Source organism: Microcaecilia unicolor, chromosome 5 (genome assembly GCF_901765095.1).
Source record: "Microcaecilia unicolor chromosome 5, aMicUni1.1, whole genome shotgun sequence".
Classification (NCBI taxonomy): domain Eukaryota; kingdom Metazoa; phylum Chordata; class Amphibia; order Gymnophiona; family Siphonopidae; genus Microcaecilia; species Microcaecilia unicolor.
This window is the reverse complement of record NC_044035.1, coordinates 76,577,904-76,596,546: the sequence shown is the minus strand read 5'-3', so window position 1 is coordinate 76,596,546 and position 18,643 is coordinate 76,577,904. Positions and strand designations below refer to the sequence as shown.

At 42.1% G+C, this 18,643-nt stretch overlaps 1 protein-coding gene across 1 annotated transcript in view; it reads left to right on the top strand.

Annotated features, from left to right (window-relative positions):
* CC2D2B (coiled-coil and C2 domain containing 2B) overlaps positions 1 to 18,643 on the top strand; it is a 227,789-nt gene that overhangs the window by 99,847 nt on the left and 109,299 nt on the right. Inside the window, 2 exon segments of the mRNA XM_030204963.1 lie at positions 10,902 to 11,026; positions 11,976 to 12,264. Coding sequence (XP_030060823.1) covers positions 10,902 to 11,026; positions 11,976 to 12,264 — 414 coding nt within the window.

Sequence of the window (18,643 nt, the reverse complement as noted above, 5' to 3'; positions counted from 1 at the left end):
TATAGAGTGGGGCGTCTGTGTGGATGATTTTGTGAATGGTTGTGCAGATCTTGAACTCAATTCGTTCCTTGAGCGGGAGCCAGTGCAGTTTCTCTCTTAGGGGCTTCGCACTTTTGTATTTAGTTTTACCAAAAATGAGTCTGGTGGCGGTGTTCTGGGCTGTTTGGAGTTTTTTTATGGTCTGTTCTTTATGGCCTGCGTACAGAGTATTACAGTGGTCCAAGTGACTTATCACTAATGACTGTACTAGAGTGTGGAAGATGTTTCTTGGGAAAAAAGGTTTTATTCTTTTGAGTTTCCACATCGAGTAGAACATTTTTTTTCGTTGTATTCTTCACGTGGGTATCGAGTGTGAGGTTTCGATCAATAGTGACTCCAAGAATTTTCAGATTTTCTGAAATAGGAAGTGTGCAGTATGGTGTGGTTATAGTGGGGTAGTTGTTTGTGTTATATTGGGAAGTGAGAACTAGACATTGAGTTTTTTCTGCGTTAATATTTAACTGGAAAGAGTCCGCTCAAGAGTGCATGATTTGGAGGCTCTGGTTGATCGCGTTGGTTATTTCGTTTAAGTCACTTTTGAACGGGATGTAGATCGTAACATCATCAGCATATATGTAAGGGTTAAGGTTTTTTTTTTTTTTTCATATAAAAATAAATGCAGAAAATCAGGAAATAAAAAAAAGAAAAAACATAATAGCATACACCCTGGCTATCGTTACCGTAGTCAAGGGTAAATAGCAATGTTATAGTTACTTAGACCACAATAATATTTGATCAAGATATAAGGTAATTAATCACAAAAGCAAAAAGAAAAAAAGTACAATAAGAGAGTAAGAGCTAGATCACTGTCTGCGGTTTTAGCTAACTTTGGTTGCTATCAAAGCAGATTCGCCGCCGCTTTCTTTTGCTATTATGAACTGCTTTAACTTTTCTGGGTCAAAGAATACATAATAAACCATTCTTAAAGAAATAAGGCATCTACATGCAAATTTTAACTTAAAAGTTCCACCTAATGCGAGAATCCGGGGCCTAAGTCCCAGAAATTCCCTTCTTCTTCTCTGAGTAGATTTACTGATATCAGGAAAAACTTGTATCTTTGAACCCAGAAACAAAAGAGACATAAATTTGAAATATAGCCTAAGTATATTGTTTCTATCTGTTTCGAAGGCAAAGGTTGCAAGGAGAGTCGTGTGTTCTGTGATGGTTTCTAAGGACGTTTCAAGGAATTGTGTTAAATTCACTGGAGCCTCCACAGAAGTAGTTTTGGCTCCAGTAATATAATACACTTTTACAATTGGAGGTAAAGCTTCTTTTGGAATTCCTAATACATCAATAAAATACTTTTTTAGCATTTCCATTGGAGGTGTTAAAGGACATTTAGGAAAGTTCAAAAATCTTAAGTTGTTTCTCCTTAGTTGGTTATCAAAATGTTCAATTTTTCTTTGAGCATTGTCTCTATCAGAAACTAAATTACCAACAATTGTTTGCAGTTTTTTGATTTCAAGTGAATTAAACTCACTCTTGTCTTCTTGCTCTTTAACCTTCGATTCCATAGTATTCTGTTGTTGTTTAAGGCCATGTAGTTCAAAGTTGAAAGAAGTTGAAGCTTGAAGCAGAGACGAATTCAATGCCTGGATAGCGTCCCAAAGAACCTCTAGAGTAACAACTGCCGGTCTTGTAATAGCGCCGATATTCACTGGTGGAGCCATGATAGGAGAGGGCGAGGAAACAATACTTCCCGGCCTCTCGTCTGATGTATTCCTATCTGGCGTCGAAAAAACAACAGGGCCGCCTGTAGCCTCGGAAAACATCAACTCTGGCTCTCCCGTCGGTCTCGAACCACCACCAGGTCTCGGCGGAGCAGTCTGTTGGGGCGGGCTTAATGACGCCCCTTCTACGCTAAGATCCCCCGGATGGTCTGGGGATCCAACCATGGCAGGAATCAAAGCGCTACGCGCCTGGAGTCCAAACGCTTCCAAAGTCGGTTGTCGGAGAGTTAAAGTAGAAGCGGGGCTAGAAGCGGCTTTAGCCCCGCTTTTTCCCTTTCTTTTCCCCATTGACTGGGTTCCGGAAAGATAAACACTCCGAAAAAAGGACTTGTGGTTCGGAGCTCTCAGGAAGCGTTCCCTCTCACGGACGCCATCTTGATCAGCTTCAGGCTGTGGGTTAAGGTTTTGATTGGCTAGAAGTCTGGCTAGTGGTATCATCATTAGGTTGAAAATGGTTGGTGAAAGGGGGGATCCTTGAGGAACTCCACATTCCGGTATCCAAGGTGGTGATCTGTCAGTATTCGTTGTTACTTGGTAGGATCTGGTGGTGAGGAATCCTTCGAACCATTTGAGAACTGGGCCTCCAATTCCGAAGTATTCTAATAGGTGTAGTAATATTCCATGATCCACCATGTTGAAAGCACTAGACATGTCGAATTGTAATACGAGTATGTTCTTGCCAGTTGCAATTGTTTTTTTTGAATGAATTCATTGCAGATACTAGTACAGTTTCAGTGCTATGATTTGTTTAAAATCCTGATTGAGACTCATGTAGAATTGAGTGTTTGGTTAGGTATTCTGTGAGTTGTTTTGTCACTATGCCTTCCATCAATTTTATTATGAGCGGGATAGAAGCAACTGGTCAATAGTTAGTTAGGTCCATTGTGCTTTTCTTGGCATCTTTTGGCAGCGGAATGAGAAGGATATTTCCTTTATCCGTGGGGAAGAGACCATTTAGGAATCTGTAATTTACTTGGTTTGTGAGGTCTTTTTTGAATTGTTTGGGGGCGGCTATCACATCATGTAATGTCTTTTGGAGAGGGTGTGGTTAGTGATAGTCCTTGAGAGGACCTTAGTGTCCTTGGAGGTGTGTAGAGGATCATTCTGCTCTTCAGGTACTCAGGACCATTTCCTTTAAGGGCCTTGAAGATCAGACATAGAGTTTTAAATTTAGCCCTGTATTATACTGGTAGCCAATTAAGTTTTTGCAAAAATTATGTGATGTGGTCACGTCACTTGAAGCTGGTGCAGGCCCATTGTAGTCAGACAGTTGTAGAGTGCATTGTAGTAATCCAGTCTTGATGTTATCATGTCATGCACAACTGGGATAATATTTACCTTCTCGATGTAAGAAGTGAGGCAGGGTACTGTCGCAAATAGTAGAAGCAGCTCTTGAAGGTTGCTTGGATTTGGGGAATCAGAGTAAGTGTTGAATCTAACTGTATTCCAGTATTTACAGTTTTTAAAATGTTCACTATAGGTGGCGTATCAAAATTTAATAAACACAACAGTACAATGATAGCGAAAAAATGAATAACATTAATAAAACTGGACTAATACAAGTGGGAAATTCCTTCTGATGGTGTTGACATAAATCTCTTTTTCAGAACTCAGAAAAGCCTTCCAAGTTCTGGAGACTACAGCAGATGTATTTGGTCTGCTACTGTATATTGTGGTATCTAAAAACACATTTAAATACATAGAGTATTCCAATAATTTCAAACAAGAATTATAGCAAAAAAATAAGATCTAAAATATAGAAAGCAGATAAGCCTAGGGTTTCTTGTAGTGCACTTACCAATCACTTTGTGGTCGTAGAATCTGCCTTGAAAAAGACAAGGTACTATAAAGGGTACTGTAACGCTCCTGCCTGGCTCTTATCAGCAAAAAGGTGTATCAGGACACAATGGGGGATAGGTAGACTGATCCACAGGTAAATCTAATAATTATCACTTGTATGTAAATAAAAATAAAGGGCAACATATGGAAAACTATGTCTACTAATGCTCATAGAAAAGTCCCAGATCAAGAGACTGTGATGGAAGAGATTGGCTTTGATTTAGTGGTGGTCACCAAAATGTGGTGCATTGATAGCTATAACTGTGATATAGTTAAACTGGATTATAATCTATTCAGGAAGGACAAGGTAGGAGGAAAAGTGGTCCTATATATATATATGTGGGAGATTCAGGCTACAGCGGCTGATCTGTCCAGATAATAAAGGTAGAAAAACACTTGTTTCGGTTTAGTGATTTGAATATTCCAGCTTTGGGATTTGAAGGGTTACCATATGGCTCCAGAAAAAGGAGGACAGATTGAGCCAGTCTGGGTTTTACTTCCATTGTTTTCAATGGAAGCAAAACCTGGACTGCATCAATGTGTCCTTTTTCTGGAGCCATATGGTAACCCTAAATATGGAGCATCTCTGATGTCTTATTATTGCAGAGTACTCAGGGACATGCATTTTTGTTTCTATTCTTCAGATGTAGTACTGCAGCCAGAGTCCATCTTCTTGGGTTTTCCAGTTCTGTTTTTGTCTGCATATTTACATTTCTAATAGGCCTCTCTATATATTTTGCATATGTGAGCAAGGTGAGGTCATTTACAAGTGTGTAATTTCTGTGTAGCAGACCAGCTTGTTTTCTATTACCAGCAAGTGATGTATTCTATTCATAGACTTTGTGGCTGGTTGCAGGGGGTGTGGCTATTGTTGGAGTGGTTCCTTCAGTGGTTACCCCATCTCTTAAAGATAACCTTACATTTGAATACTGGCACCATTTTTGCTAGAAAAAAATATTGGAAAAGGGAATGGAACATATTGGGTGTTATACATACATCTCCGCTACAACCAGAAGAAATGGAAATCTAATTGAAAATATTACAAAATTCACTAGAAAGTGTACTTTCTTCTTTTTAGGCCCCCTCCTATGTAATTCTTTGCCTCCTGCTCTGCAATTTGAATCTTCATACCCTGCCTTTAAGTCTGCTCTAAAGACCCATTTGTTTACTTTGGCATATGGACTCTTCATCAGTGCACACATAAGCAGGGCCGCCGAGAGCTGGAGCCGGGCCCGGGACAAGGCCGCCCCCGGGCCCCCCCCACCTGAGGTCGCTGCCCAACCGAGATCGCCGGGCCCCGCCCACCCGAGGTCGCCGCCTACCTGAGATCACCGGGCCCCCCGCCGCCCACCCACCTGAGGTCGCCGGGTCCCCCTCCACCCGCTATCGGGCCGGGCCCTCAGAACTAACCTTAAGCCTCCTTTCACTTTGCAGCAAGCAGCGGCAGGGCAGACCTCTCTCCTTCCTTCCGTGCCCCGGGACTTTTGTCCTCCCTGTCCCCCCCTCTAGGCGGCCCTGCACATAAGAACATAAGAATAGCCATATTGGGTGAGACCAAGAGGGGCATTTTGAAAGAAACGTCTAAGTTGGAATTTGGATGTCTTTGTAAAATGTCCAAATTTGGAGGCAGGGAAAAGGTCATTTTCGAAAAAAGATAGATGTCCATCTTTGTTTTCGAAAATACCATGGACGTCCTTGATTTTCGGCCATTTTCGAATGCAAAGACATCCAAATGCAAGGCGTCCAAAACAGAGGAGCAGTGGTTTAATGGTTAGTGCAGCGGGCTTTGATCCTGGCAACATAGGTTCAATTCCCATTGCTGCTCCTTGTGACTTTGGGCAAGTCAAATGCACAAGGGGCATTTTTGGATATGTCATCTAAGTCTGAATTTGGACGTTTTTTGTAAAATGTCCAAAATCAGAACATAAGTACATAACATAAGTACCTAAGCACTGCCACGCTGGGAAAAGACCAAAGGTCCATCAAGCCCAGCACTCTGTCTCCGACAGCGGCCAATCCAGGCCCCAAGGACCTGGCAAAAACCCAAATTTTAATAACAATCAATGGACTTTTCCTTCAGGAATCTGTCCAGACCCCCTTTAAACTCAGCAAGGCCAGCTGCCATCACTACCTTCTCCGGCAATGAGTTCCAGAGTCTAACCACATGCTGAGTAAAGAAAAACTTTCTCCGATTTGTTTTAAACCTACCTCATTCTAATTTCATCTTGTGTCCCCTGGTTCTATTATTGTTAGAAAGCGTAAACAAACGCTTCACATCTGTCCGCTCTACCCCACTCTTTATTTTGTAGACCTCTATCATATCACCCCTCAGCCGCCTTTTCTCCAGGCTAAAGAGTCCTAGCCTTCTTAACCTCTCCTCATAAGGTAGTCGTCCCATCCCTTTTATCATTTTCATCGCCCTTCTCTGCACCTTCTCCAATTCCTTTATATCTTTTTTGAGATGAGGCGAACAGAACTGAACACAATACTCCAGGTGCGGTCGCACCATGGAGCGATATAACGGCATTATAACATCCTCATGCTTGTTTTCCATCCCTTTTCTAATAGTACTCAACATTCTGTTCGCCTTCTTAGCCGCCGCAGCACATTGAGCTGAAAATTTCAACGTCCTATCCATGATAGAACAGAAAAGGTCATTTTCTACAAAAAAGTCTATCTTTTCCTTTTGAAAGTGCTGTTTGGAAAAATGTTTTGTGATTTGGGGGAGTAAGGGGAGGTGATCCTCGAGTCCCTCCAGTGGTCATCTGGTCATTTGGGGCACCTCTTCTGTGGAATAGAGGAGTAGCCTAGTGATTAGTGCAGCAGACTTTGATCCTGGGGAAGTGAGTTCAATTCCCACTGCAGCTATTTGTTATAAAAACAGGTCTAGCTCAAAACATCTAAGTTTTAGTCTTGGACGTCTTTGTTTTATTCCATTATCGCTGAAAGACGTCCATGTCTTAGGAACGCCCAAGTCCCGCCTTGAACACACCCCTGGCATGCCCCCTTGAGATTTGGACATCCTTCTGATGGACTGCAGTAGGAGACGTCCAAAATCGGGTTTCGATTATACCGATTTGGACGTCCCTGGGAGATGGACATCCAAGTTCCGATTTATGTCAAAAGATGGACGTCCATCTCTTTTTTGAAAATGAGCCTGCAATAGTCTATCTAGCTCAGTATCCTGCTGCCAACAGTGGCCAATCCAGGTCACAAGTACCTGGCAGAAACCAAATTAGTAGCACCATTCCATGCTGCCAATCCCGGGATAAGCAGTGGCTTCCCCCATGTCCATCTCAATAATAGACTATGCACTTTTCCTCTAGGAACTTGTCCAAACCTTTTTTAAACCCGGATATACTAACTGCTGTTACTAAATCCTCTGGCAGCAAGTTCCAGAACTTAACTATTCTTTGAGTGAAAAAATATTTCTTTCTATTTGTTTTAAAAGTATTTCCATGTAATTTAATTGTGTGTCCCCTGATCTTTGTACTTTTTGTACTCTCTTGTGTCTTGGTTAATTTTTTTAAAAATTCTCTTCTGTAATCTGTCTGCTATCTCTGGCCTATTAAATTTTGGCATTCTTTTCCTGTTGAATTTTGGTGTTTTTTTTTTAACATCATTGTAAAACTGCCTTGTTTTTACCAAAAAGATAAGGCGGTATATACAATTTTAATAAGTTGTAATACTAAACCATAACTCAAAATGTTAAATACCCGAGCTTGCAGGTATCCTCATGCCCTGGAGGAGTAAACAATAATCACACTGACCTCTACTGGACAGTGTAGAAATTTGTAAAGCACTCTGGAAATGTAAGTACAACTTTATTTAGCTAATCTGGGTTCTGAACTTCTTTTTTACTGATAATTAATAAGACTTAACTTTGTATTGTTGACAATAATGGGTTTTATTTACAAGAATGAAATATAAACTAATGTAACTAATAACAACAGCAAAGAACATATTTATATGTGTGAACTATACTAAAGTGATAACAGAAATAAGGTTCAGAATGAAAGTTTTGTAAGTGCTAGAATGCACACTGATCTTAGATTAGTTGGAACAAACATGCACTTCCCTAGACACAACATATGTCACCTGCTTGTTACCCCAAAGCGATTACAGACCTGTATCAAAGAGCCAGTCACTTTCCTCAGAAACTGCAGTGACAACTAGCAGTCTTTGGGGATGGCCCAATGCCATTGAGATAAGTTAGAGATAGGTAGGGATAGATAGGTCCTGATGAGCTGAGCTAAGTTGATGCCTATTATATATCATTTTGTTATCAGCACTTTCTCAGATGGTTTGATAAGATAGTGACCAGTGATTGGATGGTTTCCTTTATTGTGACTTGAAAAGCCACATGTCTTGTGACATTATTTCTGGATGTTTTTTTCCAAATTCATCTGGTCAATATGGAGCTCAACCTGACCCAAGAGTCCTTGTCACATTGTTCACATTCCTTTGTCCTTGCATCAGCCAGATAATAGGGTCATAGGTCCTTTTCAGGCAGGCATGCTTGGACATGTTTTCAATCACAGCACAAGTCTGAGCAGCTGTCTTTGATTTTTTCTGGCATTAAGCAGTGCAGATTAAGAGGGGATTCATCAATGTGCAATAAAAAGGTTCGCCCTTTACCACACCTTAATCCCTAATGGGATTCAACAACCTGTGGGATCCCCATACCATAGGTTGCTGAATCCTGGGCTAGGGAATAATTTTGCCTGTGAGCTCTGGGTCTCCCCTCCAATTTCACCCTCCTGATGTCCAACTTCCCCCAGGCCCACCCTTGTGCCTACCGCAGTCTTCTAAGTAGTGGTCCGGGTGAGTCCGAAGGAGTCCAGGGATGTCCAGGGGATCCAGGGAAGTCCAGAGGGGTCATCTGAGAGGGGATCTGCTGGTCCAGTGGTCTTCAGGCAGAAGCAATGCCTAATCATTCTTGCACACTCCGGGCGCTGTCCTCCAATGGCTCGACCATTGCTAGGGGTCATATTTCCTAATAAAGACGTATGACTCCTAGTGGTAGTCACGTGAGACTACCGCTAGGGGCACCATTGGAGGACGATGCCCAGAGTGGGCAAGAGCAATTGGGCATCACACCTACCTGAAGACTACTGGACCAGCAGACTCCTCTCTTGACCACCAATTAGAAGATTCAGTAGGCACAAGGGGGGTGGGCCTGGGGGGGAGCCAGACATGGGGGTGTGTGACATGGGGGGGACCTAGAACTGCAGTCCTGGAGCATCGGGCTGCAGCTTGATGACCCAATGCACCTGGTCGGAAAAATAATCCCAGCTTTTATCTGGGGTTATTTTACCAAGCTTTTTTGGCCCTAATGCAACTTGCGGTATATCACCACATGTTGCATTAGGGTATCTGCATAGTAATGAAATGCAAAACATGTAGTTGCATATTTTGCATCTCATTACTATCTAATATGTGGTGCCATAAATAGCACTGCGGTATTTTAGGTCAGGCAGTGTTAGGGACCTTTAAGTTGCGTTAAGGCAGAGTTGACTTAAGGCCCTAATGCTGCTTGATGAATTCCCCTCTTAGTGATCTATATCAGATATATCTTTTCTGAAGTGCAAACATTGGATAAAGTTAAAGCAAAGTCAATGATTTTAGTGGAGCTTCAGCACTGCTCCTTTGTATTCAATAGAACAGATCTACATTTAGTCAAGCTCTGGAATACACTAGTAATTGTGGCAGGGGCTTTTACCCCTAACAGCTCTATCAGCTGAAGTCCTTGCTAAAGGGCCCAGAACTCCCTCCAGTGCAGCTCAGCAGAAGCTTCAGTGAGCTTCTAGTGCTGGCACCCGGATATGCTCGGTTTTTGCTTATGTGCGAAAACTGAGCACGTGCCAATTGCTGACATCGGACGGCTCTCTAAAGCTACCTCTGACTGCCAAGCTGGTGATTTCGAAGAAGTATTCAGCTGGCAAGGCTTGGGGATCTGTGCCAGCTGCAGCAAGGGTACACCATTGTTGGGTAGGCCTAAACTTAGAGTGGACAGATCCTGGCCCACCTGGGTTAACCTGTGGCTAGGCCTCTGAATTGCAGAGCTTAGTAATTAGTATGGATGAACAGAATTGATTTGCCATATGGTCTTTATCTGCCATCATTTTCTATGTTTCAAATATAGTAACTGATCTAAAATTAGACAACACATGCTGTTCGATTTCAGTTTTAACCTCTGTCCCCTCTGTTTCCTGATCTTCCTAAATTGGCTCAAGACAAAGCACCAACCTTTGAATGGTAAGGCAAAACTTGGACCTCCTCAAATGGTCCTCATTTTCAACATAATCACCCATTATTTCACATGCTAATGTTGTATTCAGGCTCTCCCCCAAGAATGATTTTTGTGGCTCAACAAGTCCAGCATCCTTTGAAAATCATCAACCCAGGTACCTCTCAAACATATGCACAATCATTACATCTTACATTAGATCTGCTTTGCATCTTATTTTCTAACCAAGGTGTTTGATACTTGGAAAGAGCACTTATCTGCCAATCCAGCTCTTAGTTGGAGCTCTTTCATGCAATTTGAAATCATAAGGACCTACCCATGATCCTCTCCTTTCTGATCATTGCAGCTCTGAACTCTCCATTACTTTTACATTTTGAGAAAACATTGGCTTCTATAAAGACTTGTATATCACAGTTAGACATGCTCCAAGTGTGGTTAGTAAAACATGTTGTGTGTTAAAAGCAGATGTATTTAATTAGGGAGGGGTTGGGTTGATGTTATGATTCTGCTGAAACAGGCAAGGGAATGACTGGGATTTGTTTCTGATTGGCCTCTCAGGGATTGAGCTGACGTCTGAAGCAGCAGACGTCAGAAGTCAGATCTATTTAAACTTACCTCTCCCTACAGCCTATTCTCTAGCATCAATTCCTGTCAGCAGAACCTGATTCCCTCACTCAGTCTGTGTTTGTGGCACAGTATGTATTCTTTGGAGTTTGCTTGCTCTTCTCGTTGCTTGTGGTTTCTGTGTGTTGTTTATCTTTGTGCCCTCTCCCAGATATAAAGGTACTAGTTACCTGTAACCTGGAATGTCCGGGACTCCAGGAATTATGGTGGAGAGACAGAAAGATACAGAAGGCTAGAGTAATATGAGAATAATCAGTAATTGTTTATTACACTTACCAATCAGGAATACAATTAGAATAAGCAATATAATTAATTAATTCTCATATGAGACAGCAACCTGGACACAAACATGACCTCTGACATTAACTCGCTGGTTGCCTCTTTCCATAACTCTCTTTTTATACTCTTTTCTCTCATAGACTAGTATTGGAAGTACAAAGTCAGCATTTCTCTCATAGGCTAGTATTAGAAGAGCAAAATCAGCATTTCTCTCATATTCCAGCCCATTCTAGCAAATTCTATCTTTACAGAAGCAAAGTTCTTCGTAACGTACTTGTTTATAATAAGTAAGGTCAGTAAGGTTATCCTACTTTGCAAAAACCATCTTCCCAGCAACTAAAGTTATGTCTCCTTCATTATCTGCTTCCATGGTCAACAGCAAATTTTCCCTCTTACATTACAGTATTCTCTTGCCACACATATCTTTGTTATGACTCTATATCTGCCTGTGTCTCCAACAGAAGGGCAGGCTGACATAAGATTCACATTCTGTATAATTCTTATTATTTAGCTTCTCAGTGATTCTTTAACCTGTTCATAGCCTGCTCACAGAGGCTTTGCTCATAATTCTCAGTTACTGCTGTAAAGTTATTTTTTGGTTCATAACCTGCATGTCCTATATAAACAGTTCCTCCCTTGAAGGTCTTCGTAAGCAAGACCTTCATCAAAGTTGGGAGTTACCAGTGTTTTTTATATGACACCTAGTCTTATCTCTAGGTGAATATGCACACCTTAGTATCTGTGTGTTCTCAGCAAGCAGATGATTAGTGCTCCAATTCCAGGCTGTCTTAGGTTGCAGGTCTGAGAATCCCGTAGTAGGGGGAAAGACTCGGTCCTGACTTACCCGTTATGGCTAGGCAATTGCATGAGCACTAGTAATAGGAGAGACACTAGTGTACTATAATGGTGAAGTACAGATAGAGGGTAATGTGTAGCAAGACAAAAAGATGTAGGTGGGACTCTTTAAAACACCCACCCATGGTCTTATTAAGTTACCCATTAGTATTTGGTGACAAGGGAAGATGATCATGCTTGGATGTATTATAAATTACTGTTCATTAATATTCATATTTAAATATTCAAAATCAGCATGAATTTCAGCATGTTCAGGTGCAGCATTATGAAGCATTCTTTCGTGTAAAACATATTGTCCGATAGGATCTTGCTGGCTCAAGGCAGTTTCAATTAAGTGTTCTACTAATCTTCTAACACAGGGTATAATACAACAACCAAAAAGTATAAAACAACAATCACAATAATAATTGTGGTCAGTCCAGACATGAAGAAGTTTTTCCACTTGCCAAAGGCACTGTCCTACCATCCTGTCCAGGATGAATCGATACCAGAATTTTCTGCAAGTTCATTGGCAAGAGTTGTAAGTCCTTCCAGTGCCTTGTTTATGCTCTCATCAGGTGCAGTATTGTTAGGGATGAAAGTGCAGCAACTTCCTCCTAGCATGATGCAGACTCCGCCCTCTTTTGCCAACATCATATCAAGGGCCAGGTGATTTTCCCAAGCCGTGCGACTGGTAACATCCAATTGTCCTGCAATACCCTTGACAGCATCTCTTGTGTAGTTGATAAATCTCTGTTGGTTATAATACATGTAATTAATCCAATCAACATTTTTATTAATGGAGACAAACCAAAATAGGGATTCAAAACCGGCAGCAATTTGATTACGGGCCTTGTACTCATCTGGGACTCCTCGAGGTATACCTATGACATCAAAATAGATTTTATCATCAAAAGAGCCCAGGGGTATATGTCTCTTAGTTCTGTGAGGGGTATATTTGTCAATATGCTGAGACGCAATTGAGATGGGTATCGCCAATTGAACCAAAGCACACTGTCCCTACCAATTAGAAGGCAAGGTGTGATATAGAGTTCTGGTTCCACAATACCACCAAACATCAGTTTGGGGATAACTGAAATCAGAAAAATCTAAAGCTACATTAGTCAGGGGATATTTGAAATTAGAAAAATCTACAATTCCACTAATTGTTAAACTAACATTGCAAGAGGATGGTTCCCTAATATGGTGGGTTCTTTACCCTTATCCCGACGTATACAAGTAGCAAATTTTATTCAGAAGGTGGGGGTCCTAAACCTTGGAGGATCCTAATTCCTTTAGGTAACATTGGGAAGAGTAATCAGAGAGTGACAAGATGGTCTAACAAGTTTGGGCTTCTGGAGTAATTGTAGCATGCATATTGGTACCACTTATCATCTTTCTGAAAGTCAAGGGAAAGGGTACATATAATTGGGTTCTGGACGGGGCTGTTGGCACACACAACTAACAGTTGGATACATTCAAGCTATGTGTGGTATTATTTCACCATTTAACATGCATTTATATCACTATATCCTGTCGTGATAGCAAAGGTGTCTGTCAGGTCAGTACATTAAGGACCTTGATGGGAAATTTTACATTTTCAGGAACTTGGGGCATCAATGACTATGAATTCTCTGGATCACTATCAGGAATAATTTTCCAGGTGTAGGTGGAGTAGGGTGTGTGACAAAAATGCGAAAACGACCCATAGGGTTCTCTGTTGTCGCATCTATACCTACAAACAGGTACGATCATGTCCAGGTTTGATTTCCTGAAAAGGTAGCAACCACTGGATACATGCCCTATTTTACAGGGTTGCATGATCAACATATGGTTGAATATGGAAATTTGTTTTTCTAGTGGGTCATGCCATGTCATATGAGATTTTATCAGGCCAACCACCTCAAACCAATATCCCAAGATAGAAAGGATATTGAACCAAGGGAACAAATTTATGAGCATCCACGTGAGTAGGCACACACATAAACTGGAAACCTGGAATAATGTTGTGCCATGGCAAGTTTCCACATTTGCAATACTAAAATGTCAAATTGAAAAGTAACAGTATCCTAGTTCAAATCATGTCTGATTACGGTAACAACAGGGTAGGAAGAATTGGCATAACCACTGTCTTTGCCATCGTATATACTATAGTCTGTGTACCTAAGAGCGTTGCTGACATAATGGGTGAACATAAAAAGTACAATAGTACGGTATGCATCATGAAAGAATAAACAGGACAAAATGAAAACAGTTAAGATAAAAATGGTAAAGGAATAGGGATAGCCCCCAAGTGGTGATGTCTGTTAATAATTTCATCTAACTCAAATCTGTCTCCCCCTTTTGTCTACAAAATAACCAAGGGTGCCACGTCTAACTAATATCTTGTAGGAAACCAACCAAAAGTATACCAATTCTCCAGTGCTAGGTCTGGACAGTGGTATACTTCCTTGTTCAACTTTGAGCCAACTAATGCCATAAAAGTCAATGATGCTAAAATAAAGTTCCTGGACCTGTGATCAACTGTCAAGTAATGGTCACACAAGTGACAAAACCTGGTTGAAAGGATCCAGGGCAGTATTATCATCCCGGACCAGGATCCCAACACAAAACAGGTTTCTCTGTGGAGTCTGGTGTTCTGTGGGAATTATTCATGTATCATCTGAGGTTACAGCTGGTGTGATCTCAGTTGTTTCAGGGTGTGCAGTTTTGTGGGTCTCAAACAATTTCGAGGGTATCACGGTTTGTAGGTCACAGGGGAGTCGTGTAAAAACCCGAATGGTCTTTAAGGTGCACCCAGGAAGTATGGTTGTGGTTAGTTTTACAGCAACCGCTGATGAGGCCTCAATTCGGAAAGGTCCCACGTAAATAGGATCCTTCCATGTTTTATGGGTTGTAGTATTTTCTATGCACTAAGTCACCTATCTTCAGGGCTCATGGTTCTGTACCTGTACCCCCCTTTCTGTCTGGCAGTTCCTGTGAAATGCAAGATAGAGACTTTATAACTGCCTGGAGCTGATCCCAATATACAGAGTAATGGTCTGGCAGGTTGATTTTCAGGGTTACCTTTGAAGAGTCGCATTCTGCGACCAGTACACAATTGGAAAGGTGTCAATTTAAGTGATGCAGAGAGTGTAGCGCGCAATGTAAGGAATGCTAAAGGTAGGGCATCGAGCCAAGATTTGAGCCCATTAGACATAAGTTGACACAGTTTAGTTTTTAACAATCCATTATGTCTTTCTACTAGACCATTGCTAGTAGGTTTGTAAATACAAACAGTCTATGAGTAATGCCCAGTTTAGCAGCTAATGTTGAATTAATTCATTGACAAAATGTGTACCATTATCAGTGTAATTTGCATGGGATGCCAAATCTGGGAATTATATCATTACATAGTACCTGTGCCATCACCTGGCCTGCTTCTCGTGTACAGGGAACAGCTTCGACCATTTTGAGAAAGAATCCACAAAGACAAGTAAAAACCGTTTACCTTTTATAGGTGTAAGCATGTCTTGTAAAGTCACAATACCAGTGAAGGCCTGGGCCCTGAACTATGGGCAATTGGCTCATAGGGACAGCATTACCTCGTTGTGAGTATTAAGAAAGCATTTGTAACAGTTTTTAACAACATCATGACAAAAACTAGCATTCGAGGGGCCCAGAGTTTGGATGACAACTGATCATACAGTGTAAGGACATTGAGATGTAAGGGATAATGAAGTGAGTGAAGCAAGTAAAAATAATGTTGGTGTGATATACACAATTTGCCAGCAGGGTGCGTCCATAGCCCATTGGAGCCTATGGAACAGCCAGCTTGTTCCCACATGCTTGAGTAACCAGTTGATTGCAACACAGTAGACAATTCAGGTTTAGTTAACAAGAGGGGGGCCCAGAAGTTATATCAAAAGAGGCTTCACCTGTTACAAGTGTGAGTGCGTTGTTTGCAACCTTGGGTTCTACAGATGACAGGGTAACTTACTGAGCTAAACACATCAGCCAATATGGTTGCCACCAATCTCAAAGGAAAAAAACTGTTTCCTGATGAGCTCTGATCCAGCTAATGGCTGTGCGCAAGCCTTTATGATGGCGATCCTGTAGGGCTTCAAGAGCTTTAGTCCATAATTTAACATGACACAAAGGGGGCCAGTAGAGGAGACCATGCCCTCTTTGGTTCCACTTACGTATATGTATGTGTTAAAGAAGAGAATACGTAATTGGAATCAGTGACCATAGACAAATCAGTTTGTAGTGATTTGTTCTGCAGAACATAAAGAATAGAAGCGAGCTCTGCAGCTTGGGCTGTATAGGAGTCTGGTAGTCTAAACTGCACAATGTCAATAGGGATCTCATCAGGCATATATGGACAGCTGCAAACCCCACAATCGCATTCTGGCACGAGCCATCTGTGAACCAGACAGGGCCATCTTGCAGAATTTCAAACTCGATTGTTAAGGAATAATTTGGCCATTATGCCTATGAATACAGACAAGGCTCTCACAATGGCAGAGGTGATAATAATGGGGAGGGGTATCATAACCCACGCCCCCAGTGCCAGTCCTTTCCCCTTTGGAACCCTGACAATCAGAATCCTGCACAATGACTAGGCGTGGTACACGCCCAAGCGGGATATGATAATCCTATGGTTACTTTGTACATCAGGGAATCCCAGTGCCTTTCATGGTAGAAACTGGCGTCTCTCGTATGGTGTTAGCTCACGCCCCACCTAGGTTACACCAGCAACTAAGCTGTCATCCCAGAATATTACCATTACAGGTTTCAATGGAGTTCCTACAAATACTCCTATTCTGGAACCCATGCACATACAGTTTGCAAATCAGAATTTAACTGCTTCTCTGCTGAATGCCCCCTTGTGTCCTATTAAGTTGCTTGGCAGGATTTGCTGACGCAGTTTAAATTTCAGATTAATTTTGACATCCCACAACCAACTGTAACTACCTCACTGATATTTGCTGTCACTACTTTTGCTGAACAGCAGATAGCTAAGCACTTGAGACACTGCCTGACTACCTTTGTGCATCCCCAGACTCACCTTACAGGGAAGTCCTAACTAAGCCTCATTGCATCGAGCTTCTGCCCGGTTGCGATGGACCTAGAGTTGGACAATACCCCCTCAAACCACAAGTTATGCAGGGTGCCCAGGAACAGATACATACAGCCAGTGGAGCACCCCCCCCCCCACCAGCTGACACCCGGGGCGGACTGCCCCCGCCACCCCGCCCTTGGTACGCCACGAGATCAAATGATGTTGGCAGGGCTGGCCTGGAGGGAAAGTGGCTGGGCCTGCGCCTGTCCAGGCCCGCCCGTGGCTACGCCCCTGTTCGGTACTCTTGTGTGCCTGCTTCTTTCCTGTCTTTATTTGAGAGCAGTCTTTTCATTCAGCCTGTTTTTCCCTGTTTAGCCATTCCTGTGGAGCTTCACTCTTGTAGAGTCTGTGTCTACAGTGTCCCATTCTGTCCCCAGCTTTCCCTTTTTCCCTGTGCTACCTGTGTTCTGTGTAGCCTTTGTTTCTATTCTTTCTCTCTGGTCGTAGTTTGTATCTGCCAGCTTTTGTCTGTCTCCCTTCCCTTGTGTCACTAGCTAGCGCTGTGTGCGTTGAATGAGATCCAGTCCCTTCGGGGACCCCTCGTTGTTCTTTTTCCTTCCCTAGTGTATGACTCAGTTCCAGTTCGGCTGTGAGGACCATATGCTTGGACTCTGTACAAGTGGGTTCTGGATCGGCTGTGAGGCCCGCCTGAGTGGTCTATCTCCATTTTCTGGTGGTGCTTGTTGATTGTCCTGAGTGTGCAGGGCTTTGTGGCCGTAGTATTGCTTAGCGTCTGTTTGGTGTACTCTAGGCCTTGACCAAGGTCCTTCCTAAGCCTCGTCCTAGGCACAGGGGCTCACGAGCAGATTAACAGTTAATTTGTAACAGGTAGAGGAGGCGGAGAAGAATACAATGAATCACACTGCACATGTTCCATGCCTGTAGGGAGTGGTGTCTGATGACTGAAATTAGAGGCTGACCAAGTTTTGGTTTCAGCATCAAAACCAACCTGAAATCCTAATTTGATGATCTTTCGGTTTTGGGTGAAAATGCAAGTGTGTTTTTAGCTGAAAAGGAAACTGTGGTGCAGCTCCCATTCTCTTCCTCTCTTCCTCCCTCTCCCCACCCTAAACAGGAGCAGCTCCCCTCTGAGGCCCCCCCTTCCTGAACAGAAGCAGCCCCCATCCCAGACCCCCCTACCATCTGAAGTCCACCCTCACCAGGCCTACCTTTTCAAGCATGGGTGATCCAGTGGTGCAGTCAGGGCAGGAGCAAACCACCCCTCACTCCTGCCCCTGCTGGCTATGTTGTCAAAATGGCTGCTGCGACTTCAAGTGGCAGTCTCGCAAGACTGCCGCTAGAGGTTGCATGAGTCATTTTGAGATTGGAATCAGGATGGGTAGAAGTGATTCCTCCATGTGAAGCTTCTCAGTATGTTTTTTTTTTTTTTTAATTCTTTATTTATCAATTTTAACATTCATAATTTTTACTTATGAGTGATAATACACAACTCTGAAAAATACAAATAAAAATCAAATAGAATCTGCAAATTAACATTGCAAAATAATATTCCAAACTAACGCCCACAATTTAGGTAATCAATCCAAGACATTAGGAAATACAATACAATACTAAACATTTTATATCAAAAAGAACAGCTTGATTCCCAAGCGGCTAACTCAGCTCTGCCATACAGTGTTGCATATGTGACTAAACTTGTACATTAACCTCTTCTCTGCTTAATAAAAAATCTTCCAACTGTTTTTGGTCAAAAAATTGGTATTGCTTAGACTGAAATTTTATTCTACATACACATGGAAATCTTAAAATAAAATCTGCGTCTATAGCATTAACTCTAGGATGTAAAGATAAAAATATCTTACGTCTCTGTTGAGTATCTCTAGCTAAATCAGGAAAAACTCTAATTTTTGAACCCTAAAACAGGGAGTCTAAATACCTCAAAGAAAGCTTAAGGACGGCGTCCCTATCCATTTCCATCGCAAA